Here is a 12,663-nt window from a genome sequence, read left to right as displayed (position 1 = left end):
ACCGATCGTGAGAAGAAAATAGATGACGTGTATGGAGTATACGTACAACGCAACAAATTAATGCTTGGAAGTTCAGTTTTCGACGTAAACAAAAACGACGATGTGATTATTAATGGGGTGAAGTACAGAGGAACAACTGTTTGTACGAATTACTATTCATGAGAATGCCTGATGACACCTTGTTCAACGATGCTGATTTACACAAATACGCGGAAATATTAAAGTCGTCGAACGCTCATAGACGCAGCCATATCTCGTCGGGGCTTGTGAAAGGTAACAAGGGTTACAAGTATAAATATATCATTGCAAAATTGCTTAAGAACGAGCGGCGTGGAGGTAATCTGATACCGTTCGATATGGTGGCTAACGATAACGCGGTGGACTACGTGCACTGGAATGACCCAAACGAGCTCGTCGATAGATTACGTCTTCTCGTATCCTCGAAATCCGCAGGACATACGGGGCATGACAACGAGATCGTTTCTATAATCGAAGAACTTCGAGAAGCTGGGTTGATTATAAATTGATGCGTTCGTAAAGCATGATGTTAGTTTACAAACATGAAGAAGGTGAAGAGCAATCATATCACGGGCGAGAAGCTACAGCTGGTCAACGAGTTGCACGCGCCGGCGAGACGTAACTTTAGACGTAGACGAGTCATTGTACGGGGTTACGATGATCTCTGGCAAGCGGATCTCGTAGAGATGCGACAGTATGCGCGAATCAACAATGACCACAATTACATACTCACCGTCATCGATGTCTTATCTAAATACGCTTGGGCCGTAGCAGTGAAAGCGAAAAATGGAAAAAAACGTTACGGATGCATTTTTAAACGTTTTGAATGATGGAAGAAAACCAAAAAATCTTCAAACGGATAAGGGAAAGGAATTTTATAATGCAGAATTCCGAAATCTTATGAAAGAATACGATATAAATCATTACTCTACGCACAGTGTAATGAAAGCATCGATAATAGAACGTTGGAATAGGACGTTGAAAAACGAAATGTGGAAAAAGTTCACGCTTAATGGAAGCTATGCGTGGACAACCGTCTTACCGACGCTGGTCTCAGATTATAACAATAGAAGGCATCGTACGATTAGAATGCGTCCCATCGACGTGACACCGGAACACGCGGACAAACTTTTATCGTCCGTATATTCTAACATAAAGATTGCAGCTCCGGCCAAGTACAAGGTCGGTGATCACGTGCGAGTTAGTAAATACAAAACCTTATTCGCAAAGGGTTATACACCGAATTGGACAACTGAAATTTTCACAATTATTAAAATTCAACGAACAAATCCTGGAACGTATCTCTTGCAAGATATGCAAAAACAACCGTTGGTTGGCGGGTTCTACGAATATGAGCTACAAAAAGTAAAAAATCACGATGTATACTTAGTGGAGAAGGTTCTACAACGAAGGGGAAATAAAGTGTTCGTCAAATGGTTGGGGTTTGATTCTACGCACAATTCATGGATAGGAGCGAACAATATTTTATAATCTATATTTAAAAATGTTTGTAATTATACAGATTATATGAATAAATAATTTTTCGGCTTTATTTTGTGTTTACTTTTATTACAGGGGAATGCTATTTTATAAATGAAGGGAGTTTGGTCTAAGAATAAATTATATTGATAATTTTGAATACTTTTTAATACAATAAATGTAATATATAATACATAATACAATAATACAATTCGCTGGGAGGTGGAGGCTATAACAGACAAAATAAAACCCGCATTAGGTAAAATCTAATAAATTAAAAACATAAACGGACGGGCAACTCACATCAATCTCCTCCAACCGGCATCGGATTGCATTTATTGACCACTTAAATTTTCCGTGTATGGTAAACGTGGTGATACACATCAATATCTCCCCAAATAGGGCCCTCATCTATTTCCTCTCCAAACAGCGCCCTCAAATCGAATAAACCTTCATGATTCGGATTCCAACCTTCGGCCCACATTAACATCTGGCTGAACCGATGGTCTGCTCGCTTCCGGCGCACTTCGATGAATCTTTTTATTGACACTAATCCTAACCTTTCAGCTTTTAACAAACAACTAGTTAAAAATAAAATTAACACACCAAGACAAGTAATCGTTAAAGACTACTTACAATACTGTTCAATAAGTGCCCTAAAGGCAAGTAGTTCAAGTCGTGGAACGGTAGCCATCGTAAACTGATTAATGCGAAATGAATAGCGGACTGAATAGCGGATAATGAAAACTCATCGGTTTATAAAGCACCGAGAAAATATCCCCTCCAATCTTAATACATCCAAAAACTAGACTTTCAGCATCTCGCGAAATTGCAAATTTGCAAGAACTCCGAGTCGGGCACCTCTCTCTCTCTCATGAAATTGCACGGTTCGCAAAAACTTGAACATTGCAAAGAATAACGATTGAATAATTTTATTTTCATATCGCATTAACGGTTTTGCAATTTTATTTTCATATTACATTAATGAAGTAGGGGGGAAGGGCAAATCGCAATATGACATAGCCTATGTCCATCTTAAAAGAATAATCAGTGCAATATTGCAAATTTCATTAAAATCCGTGTAGCCATTTAAACGTGAAGAGGAACAAACGATCAGACATATTCACTTTTATATATTAGTAGGGATAAGGGCAGGGAAATAGGGATAGGAATAAGGAAGTAGGGATAATAGTTGATTAAAATTCCCGGGCAGAGCCGGGTAACGCAGCTAGTACTATTATATATAAAGAGACAGCGTTTGTATGTACAGAAAAATTTCAAAAACTACTTGCCCGATTGATACCAAATTTTAACGTAGCTTCCATGCCTTCTCTGGAGTGACATGGGCTATATTATTTTAATAAACTGTGGAAACTATCGCATTGAATTCTGCTTATTCGTGTGCGATCGTGGCAACGTACGCATTATGTAGTATGGGTCGCCGCTTTTCTACTGTTTCTGCAGGCAGCAATACCTACTTTTCTGAAATACTAGAGATTGATCACCAAAAAATAATACAACAATTATTACTTCAAATTCTTGAAGTTTTTATTTATGAGAGCGGGCGAAGCTGTGAATACATGAAGGCTTTGTATTTACTGACTCGCACGTGTTCGCTGGCCAAGTATCTTTATACGCATGCAGGGTTTCGAGTTCTTGCAAACCTTTTAATTTCATGCCGATTCCGAGTTGTTACAACATGTAAGATATCCGGCAGATTAATCTCAGATTGTGTTGGCGGTTTTCATTGTTAGAAATGGAGGGAGATGTTTCCCCTGTTTGCTTCATAAGCGTATCAGCGCAGCGTTTTCGTTATTCAAAATGAACTTCACAAACAACCAATTCCTTGCTCTGCAGGCGTTCATCGCCTCTCAGCGTAAGTAGTTTTTTCAATAATTACTTTTAGCGCGTAAATTTTATTTATTTTTAATTCGTTTTTGTTAACAGCCGCTACCTTAAGGAGTTTAGGATTTGTAAGGAAGAAAGACCTCCGAAATGTTCGACGGGAGCGGGCGGAGAGGCGACGGAACGCTGAAAAGATATGGGCGGACGCCGCATTTGATTTGCGGCAATTGTTCCGCGAGGAGCTTGATGTGAGTTACTTGCACGTTTTTGTTTTATTTGATTTTTTTACTATGTATTAATGTATGTTTTATTTTATCTGTTATAGCCGGATTGGTGATAGGAGGAAAAATTAAAAAAAATATGAATAATAATAATAATAAAGTACAAGTATATCCAATATTAATGTAATTTATTTTTTGTCGCACCCTTTCCCATACTTCCTTTAATAAAATATATATAGTAAAGATGAAATCAAAGTATTTTTTTGCCACGCCCTTCCCCACGCATGGAAAACATTCCAAGATCAACAACAAATTATAAATAAAAAATTAATTAGAAACACATTATGTAGTGGACCGAATTGTGAATCTAAACCATTCTCGAGTCAACTTGAACACACAAAAAAATTTCATCAAAATCGGTTCAGCCGTTTAGGAGGAGTTCAGTCACATACAGACGCACAGAAGAAATATAAGGATATGAAGTATGATTATTGGGAAGGGTTGGGCAAAATAAATTACATTAATAACTATTATATACTTTTTTATTTTCATATTACATTAATGGAGTATGGGGAAGGGTGTGGTACAGAATAAATTACACTAATAACGGTTATAGATATTTTATATTTTAAGTTAAATAATATATAATATAATAAGTAAAAAACAAAAAAATATAAATGTAGGCGGCTACCACCAGTCCGGCTATAACAGATAAAATATACATTAATACGCAGTAAAAATCTAATAAATCAAAATAAAATCGGACAGGCAACTTACATCGATTTCTTCTCCGAACAAATATCGGAGGTCGAACAGATCGACCTCCGTCCAAGTAGCCGCCCACCGCGCTTCATACTCGCGCCGCCACTCCTGCCGCTCGCGGCACTTTGCAGGCAGTCGCGCGGCATCCTCCGCCGGCGCAATTTCGAAGACCGGCATAACTATGGCTGTTAAGACGAAAACAATTAGTTAAAAATAAATAAAATTTGGGTAATTGTTGAAGATTACTTACGATAATGTTTGACAATCGCCAAGAATGCTAAAGATTCTAACCTTGGGACCGTCATCGTTGAACAGAAAATAATGAATAAAACGAACACGCTTGGGTTTATAAAGCACTGTGAAAACATCTCCCTCCAAACTCTAAGACCTGAGATAAGTAAAAACTCCAGTCTCTTTCTCTCTCTCATGAAGTTGCAAGGTTTGCATGAACTCGAAACCCTACAGGCTTATAAAGATACTTGGAAATTAATATTCTACTCGTGGAGTAAAGAATAAATTATGTTTTTAGGAATAATTATTTATTTTATAATGCCCCCAAGGCAATGTTCTTGTGGATTGTGGAATTATGAATCGTTTATCATCGTAAGGACTAAGCACCTTCTTTTCTTCACATATAGAATATACATTGTGCAATTTTGAACGAATACATCTCTGTTCACGATGCACTTCTAAACGTTCATACAAGCAACGTATATAATCATCGAAGGAAATAGTTTTCCTAACTACGTTACTTTTGACACCCTTCACTTTTTTCGTGTCCCGTTTGCCCTCTACGCGCAAAGCATACATTCTCGACCGAAGTCCGACAAACTCAGTCATTATACACCCATTATTTTCATCCTTCATTAATCCCGGTACTTTTTTATTTACTCGTGGCATACTGTAAACATTGTCCTCGGTATAGTCGCTCGTGTCAAACCGATGTATATCGCGTTTCATTACATCGTATATGTCATCACATTCCAGTTCGTATATAAGACTGTCTGTGTCTGTGTATAATATTTTACAAAGATGTTTAAATTTCGGCCAAATATAATCATGATGGAATTCGTACAAACATGTTTTTGATATATCCAGAATACACATACCAACATAAATGGGTTTTGCAAATTTAATTTCCAACTTTCACATCTCTATTGTGACCAAATATTCCGAAAATATTGATCTGCTATGAAAATTTGGTTTAGATATCAGGGCCTCGGCCCCGTATCTACCTTCCCATTTTGTAACTAATTTAACGTCTACATGATTTCTAACGTTCTCCATAGTTTTGCCAAAGACTGCATTATTCATTAATTTAAATAAATTCTTTTCAAAATCATTTTTAGCCGCAGTTCTAAGTTGCGTGTTTAAATGAATGTATTCGCGAAGCCATGGAGATTGTTTAAATTCTAAAACGCGATGAATTATAGAAACTTTTAAACCATGATTTAAGCTTGTTGAAGATTGCGGTAATGGATGATGTAACGTTGCTTATCCTGAACTGTAGCGAGTAGTTTCTCGTGTTTGGCATTAGGAGGCTTCTCGCGTATTGGACAAAAAGGTAAATCTGCATGCTTATCGTGTAATTCTAGCGGGTATTTCAAATCGACTTCCAAAATATATCCAATGTCCGAATTTTCGGATATCGCATGAATGTTGAAAGTTTTAATTTCATTATCGTCTAACCACTTAAACTCGCCGTAAGGTAGATACTGCGACATTGCCCATCCATACAAATTATTAACGTCGAAATAAACTAAATATCGCGATGGTTCTTCGGAATTGTATGAATCCATGTATTTATTATTGGCCTTTGCGTATCGATTAGAACATTGACTTAAACCACCACGTATGCCGCGCTCTATGAAAAGTAGCATATCGATATCCGTCAATAATTCTAATTCGATACGCGTGTGCTTCAGCATTGCATCCCACGTAAAACCGGGTAAAGTATAGTAATATGCAGGATCCAATTTGTAACTTCTCAAACAGCTGCCACGAAAATTTTCAAAAATGTCGGCCAATAATAAAACGTCTGTTTTTAGATATAAATCGCTGTATTCGCCAAGTGTTTTTATATTAAAACTGTGCCAGACTTTTATCGCGTGGTCATAATCCTGCTGTGAAACGGCACAGTCGCTTAGTTGATTATAAAATTTGTCACATGTCGGCAATGTCGTCTCGCTCAGTTTCATGTAGTCGGTAACATAATCGTATGGAAAGATGCCTTTTCGTGTAAGCAAATCGAATCTTATCTCGTTCAAAAAATTAAATTGTGACCGTAAAATCGTCATATCGTCTTTCCCTAGATATGAACTCAATTTATCTAAACTTGAATTTAAAAATTTGAATGAATCTATAAATCGAAGCGAAATTTTGTAACGTTTTAGATTCGTTGAAAATGAAATATATTTTTCTTTTGTAATTGGCAAGACTGATGTCGAGCCTTCGATAATCGTTACCAATTCTTTTATTACAAAATGGGCATCGTATCCCGATAAGTTATGAAACACTATCGGTATAAAACGTTTATTTTTATAATTTAAATTACACCCCTGATGAGCAGGTCCTCGGTAACGACCAGTGAAATGGCAATGATCTCGAACTTTTGTTTCGTCGATGTCGAACGGTTTTTCGCAAATATAACAATGCGTTGCATTCATATAATTTTCTCTTTCATCACCCGTCAAATTTGTCATGGGCACAATCGTATTAAATAATGGTGCAATTTTTCTTACAAGGCTCTCAAGTTCATTCACGAACCATTCAGCACAGTCAGGACCCCGATACGCGCGATACTCGCACACCGATGCGTTGTATGAACAGTGAAAATAATATCCCACACTGTATGCTTCGTGTTGCTGGTATGCATTGCAGTGTCCTTGATTGCTGTTAACCTTCTTAAGCATGCATTCGAAATCGGCGTACACGATGAATGGATGACGTTCTCGGTGACAAAAATTATCAAACTTTATTATTTTATCTTCACTCGATGGTAGAATGACTGCGCAATCGTTCATCTTCATGCAGTCCTTCGTATGTTTCAATAACTTTTCTTCCGCATAAAAGTAGTGAAGGCATCTGCATATAAACAAAGTAACTGCATTAGTACAAAAAGAACAAACGCATACACTAACATAGATCGTAATGGCATGATACAAACCTGTCACAAATATAAGTTTTACTCTTATGTGCACTCAGCTGGTTTGAAACAAGCCGGGAAAGATTTTTAATCCATGCAAAGTGACGCACATTACGGTTGGGCGTTTCAAGCATCAGCAGGTTAACGTGACGAAATCTTTTGTTGGTGGTGAGTTGGAGCGGAGCACACCTTTTCACATTCAAGTCCCAAAAATAAACGTTTATCGAAACATCGTTTTGGCGCTCAAATTTTGGTATTTGATTAAGGGTTATTGGAAATGCGATGCCCTCCAAATTTAAAACGGTATCATAGTTGGGATACGATGATGGTCGATTTGCATTCACATGGACGGGATATAATGCTGCAACTATCGATCTGACAAAACACGTATCATCGTCAACTGTCACATTTACTACCGCTCTTTTGTCCTTGATTGTTTTTGGTATGTCTGTGTAACAACCAGCATGCATCGGATTGCATTTATTGATATTTAACATCAAATGCAGAATTTTCGATATTGCCCAACCACTGTCCCGTTCCTGAAATTCTTCCATCAGTGTTAAAGTTGAGTTCACAACGTATTTGTCATACCAATCGTTCAAGTTTGATGTAGAAAATAATTGTTTATTTCTTACACCGAAACTTTTCACATCAGTTTTATTATTAGCGGTAAACTCCCCATACAACACCGTATTCACTTTTATGCATGAATGATTTAGGAAAACTTCCGCTAGACGTTGGAATACTATTTTTCTAGCATCTTCCAAAAAGTTTCGTGGTTCAATATGCTCGGTGTTGATTATAATTCCTGTAGTTATCCAGTTATGGAAAGCTGATTCTACATTCTCCCAGATAAGAGATGATGATGCACGTGATTCAGCATCTGTTCTCCTTTGACCTTCGCCTATTTTTACAGATCCGTGTAACTCTGCTCTTAACGATTTAAATCTCGCTATCCTGGCTGTTAAACTATTTTTCAAACCAGTTGATAAGTCCTGCGCCAACAAAAAATCTCATTTTCAAGACGTAGAAAAGTGGCTGGGGCCTTGTGTCGTCTTCCGATAAGACAAAAATAGTTCAAGGTCATGGGGGGGGGGGGGGTATCATATTTTTGCTGATGGTGTCAACTTTCAGTTCAAGGTCGGGGGGGGGGGGATATTTCTCCTGTGGGGATAGCTATGGGGTGGGGGTTGTCATAGGGTGGGTATTTCAACTGAGGGGGTGGTTAAAGGGCGGGGGTTGTCATAGGGTGGGTATTTCTGCTGAGGGGGTGGTTATGGGGTGGGTATTTGTGCTGAGGGGGTGGTTATAGGGCGGGGGTTGTCATAGGGTGGGTATTTCTGCTGAGGGGGTGGTTATAGGGCGGGGGTTGTCATAGGGTTGGTATTTCTGCTGAGGGGGTGGTTATAGGGCGGGGGTTGTCACAGGGTGGTTATTTTTGCTGAAGGCGGTGGTTATGGGGGGGGGGGGGGGGGGGGGGGATCATATTTCTGCTGACGGTGGTGTCAAATTTCAGTTCAAGGTCATAGGGTGGGGAGAGGGGTGGATGTTGTCGGGGTGGGGGGTATCATATTTCTGCTGACTGTGTGGTGTCAAATTACAAAAAATGCTGACGCCAGTGATTTAGAATCCGCATATAACAACTACTCCCTTCGTTAAGGACCCGCTGACTGCGCTGAAGTTCAACAGGACGACGGCGTTGAAACTCCTCTTCAACTGTGAGAGACGCCTATCCTCGGACGCCAAGCTGAAAGAGCAGTACCGAAATTTTATGACGGAGTACCTGACCTTGCAGCATATGCAGCGGGCACCCGAAGGAACGGAGACTGGGCCAGCGTATTACCTACCGCACCACGCCGTACGCAAGCGCCACGATCCTTCTGCCAAGATACGGGTCGTTTTTAATGCATCCTTTTGTACAGCCACAGGTCAAGCGCTCAATGACTGCCTTGTCACTGGTCAGAAGCTCCAGGCTGACCTATGGATGGTATTGACCCGCTGGCGACTTTTTCGGATAGTATTCACCACGGACATTGTTAAGATGTTCAGACAGATCCGAGTCCATCCTGAGGATGCTAGATGGCAAAGCATACTCTGGCGCGACACTCCCGACGATCGAGTGCAGGACCTCCGGCTCACGACGGTGACGTATGGTACGGCGTGCGCGCCTTTCCTAGCGTTACGGGTACTTGCTCAGCTGGCGAACGACGAGCACCGCCGGTTTCCCCGAGGTGCATCGGTGGTGCGTCGACATACCTACGTCGACGATATTCTCACCGGGGCGGATGATGTCGACGAGACCCTGGCTTTGAAAAGAGAAGTGGTGGCCATTTTCAAAGCTGGTGGTTTCGAATTAAGCAAATGGGCATCTAACATACCGGAGATTCAAGAAACCGACTCTTCTGATACGCGCCTGTTTCAGGAATGGTCCGGCATCAGTACACTAGGCGTGAACTGGAATCCTAGCGATGACGCCTTCTCTCTACGAGTCGCAGCTGCTGAGGTGGTGAGGGAGCGTACCACCAAGAGGTCCATCCTTTCTGAAATTGCTGGCCTCTTTGACCCGCTGGGCTGGGCGGCGCCGGTCTTAGTGGTGGCCAAGGTTCTAATGCAGGACCTCTGGATGCTTGGAGCAGATTGGGACCAGCAACTATCAGAAAACGTCTGCACTACGTGGCAGCGCTTCCGAGGTTCCTTGGCGCGACTGGACGCCCTGAAAATCCCACGCTGGACGTTTGCTTCATCAGAGCCCTCCACCCAGATGGAACTTCATGGGTTTTGTGATGCCTCGCTGCGAACTTATGCGGCGGCAGTGTACCTGCGGGTCAAAAACAAAGGGTCGGTAAGGACCTCGCTTTTGGTCGTAAAAACTAAGGTGGCCCCGGTAAAGACTATAACAATCCCGAAGTTGGAACTGTGTGGAGCCACCTAGCTGTCTAAATTATTGGTTCGGGTCAAGGAAGGCCTTAATATGTCTGCCCCGATCATTGCGTGGACGGATTCTAGTGTAACTTTACACTGGATCCGCGGCCATGCATCTCAATGGAAACCCTTCGTCGCCCATCGAGTCTCCGATATCCAGGACGCGATACCGGCGGACAACTGGCGGCACATCCGTCCTTCAGACAATCCAGCGGACTTGGCAACCCGAGGAATGAGCCCAGCCGAGCTCATCGACTCCGATTTGTGGTGGCACGGGCCGAAATGGCTGACTGACCAGCCTCAATTCTGGCCGGCGACCTTTCCGGAGTCCAACGAGGGTATAGAGGCAGAGAGAAGAGGAGCCATGACACACGTCGTTGAAGGGAAACCTGAAGAAGACTTCCTGTCGCGCTTCTCCTCCCTCTCGCGCCTTTTATCTGTTATTGCTCAGTGTTTCAGGTTTGCCAGCCTAAGCCGAGGGCAGCCTTCCGAGAGGGGTTTTGTTAAAGCAGCGGAGCGCAATCACGCCTTCCGAGCAGTTTTGAGATTCTCCCAACACACCACTTTCCTGGAGGAGATTGAACAACTGCAACGGCATGGCGAGCTACGCAAAACTTCACCCCTTTCTTCGTGTCGACCTTTCTTGGACGACCAGGGCTTATTGAGGCTAGGAGGGCGCTTAGAAAACGCGGCTCTGCCGTTCAATGAAAAACACCCTTACCTTGTGGCGAAGAGATGTCCGTTGGCCAAGCTTCTGGTACGAGACGCACATCACCGCACGCTGCATGGAGGTCCACAGCTCACCCGCAGTTATTTAATGCGGAGAGTCTGGATCGTTCGAGGCCGCTCCTTGGTTCGATCCGAAATCGCAGCCTGCGTAACGTGCGCCCGGTTCAGCGGACGTAGAGCTGGACAACTGATGGGACAGCTTCCACAGGAGCGCACTGCAGCACAAAGAGCCTTTCTAACACCCGGCGTAGATTATGCGGGCTCGATTAAGCTACGTACCTCGCCGGGGCGTGGCCACAAAGCTTACAAGGGCTACATTGCCCTCTTCGTGTGCCTATCTACCAGGGCAATACATTTGGAAGCGGTGTCGGACCTAACCTCAGCTTCCTTTCTAGCAGCCTTCCGTCGATTTGTGGGTAGGCGAGGACGTTGTGCCACCCTGTTTAGCGACAATGGCACTGTATTCCAGGGAGCTGACAGAGAGCTACGCACTATGTTCCGCCAGTCTACTTCATTCTACCAGGAGGCAGCCGCGTCACTGGCATTAGAAGGCACCTGCTGGCAGTTTATCCCCCCTTATGCGCCGCATTTTGGTGGCCTGTGGGAGGCAGGAGTAAAATCCGTAAAGTACCATTTACGAAGAGTGATCGGTGATTCCACACTTACCTTCGAGGAACTGACAACTCTCCTCTGTCAGATAGAGGCGTGCCTCAACTCGAGGCCACTTTACGCATTATCTGAAGATCCTTCTGAGCTGGCCGCCTTGACACCGGGTCACTTCTTGATAGGGGAACCAACCACTGTCCCCCCAGAGCCAGAAGAACCCTGCACTGCACTTCACACACGCTGGCGGTTAATCTCACAAATGCGAGCACAATTCTGGAAAAGATGGAGACGCGAATACTTACAGCATCTCCAACAGTTTCCGAAATGGCGTCGTTACCGGGAGAACTTAGAAATCGGCAGCCTAGCGCTTATACGGGACGACTTACAACCACCAGCAAAATGGTCGATGGGACGCGTCACAGAGCTACACCCTGGACCTGATGGACGCGTTAGAGTGGTAACTCTACGCACCGAAAAGGGCACTATTAAGAGGCCGATCGTAAAGTTGTGCCCTCTACCAGTATCGCCAACCGACGCCTCTTAGCATCGATATCAGCTAAGACATTATAACCTTAGTTTCTTTTATTTGCAAACTATGACCGGAATTTTCCGCGTAACGAAAATCAAATGCTTACGCATCTTATTTCCTCGCTTTATTTGGACCGGTCTAGTTTGCTATCTTAACTTTATATTTACTTTATATTACTTTATATTCACTCTTTATTTACTTTGTTTGATTTGATCGCTTTATATCCCACTCATTATTAATTACCTTATCCTAGTAACTAGCGTGTAAGCACTTATGGTTTGTACTTGTAAAACTTTAGAGGTTATTTACCTTGATTCACGTCAACTATTCTTCGTATCACCGAAGAAGGCGGGCGGTATGTTCAAGCGAACTGTTTCAAGAATACCTCTCGCGACTAACTTCTATTA

General features: G+C 42.2%; 2 protein-coding genes across 2 annotated transcripts; both read left to right on the top strand.

Annotated features, from left to right (window-relative positions):
• Window positions 1-3,318: 3,318 nt before the first annotated feature.
• LOC123988670 lies at window positions 3,319-10,402 on the top strand. The gene is made up of 3 exons (XM_046289423.1): window positions 3,319-3,373; window positions 3,445-3,590; window positions 9,131-10,402. Exons 1-3 carry the CDS (start codon window positions 3,319-3,321, stop codon window positions 10,400-10,402), a joined length of 1,473 nt encoding a protein of 490 aa, XP_046145379.1.
• Window positions 10,403-10,441: 39 nt separating this feature from the next.
• LOC123988669 lies at window positions 10,442-12,271 on the top strand. Its single transcript, XM_046289422.1, has one exon. The coding sequence runs from the start codon at window positions 10,442-10,444 to the stop codon at window positions 12,269-12,271; it is 1,830 nt and encodes a 609-aa protein (XP_046145378.1).
• Window positions 12,272-12,663: the final 392 nt, after the last annotated feature.

Source organism: Osmia bicornis, unplaced genomic scaffold (genome assembly GCF_907164935.1).
Source record: "Osmia bicornis bicornis unplaced genomic scaffold, iOsmBic2.1, whole genome shotgun sequence".
NCBI lineage: Eukaryota > Metazoa > Arthropoda > Insecta > Hymenoptera > Megachilidae > Osmia > Osmia bicornis.
The sequence above is the reverse complement of the archived record's forward strand: the minus strand, read 5'-3'. Positions and strand labels throughout refer to the sequence as shown.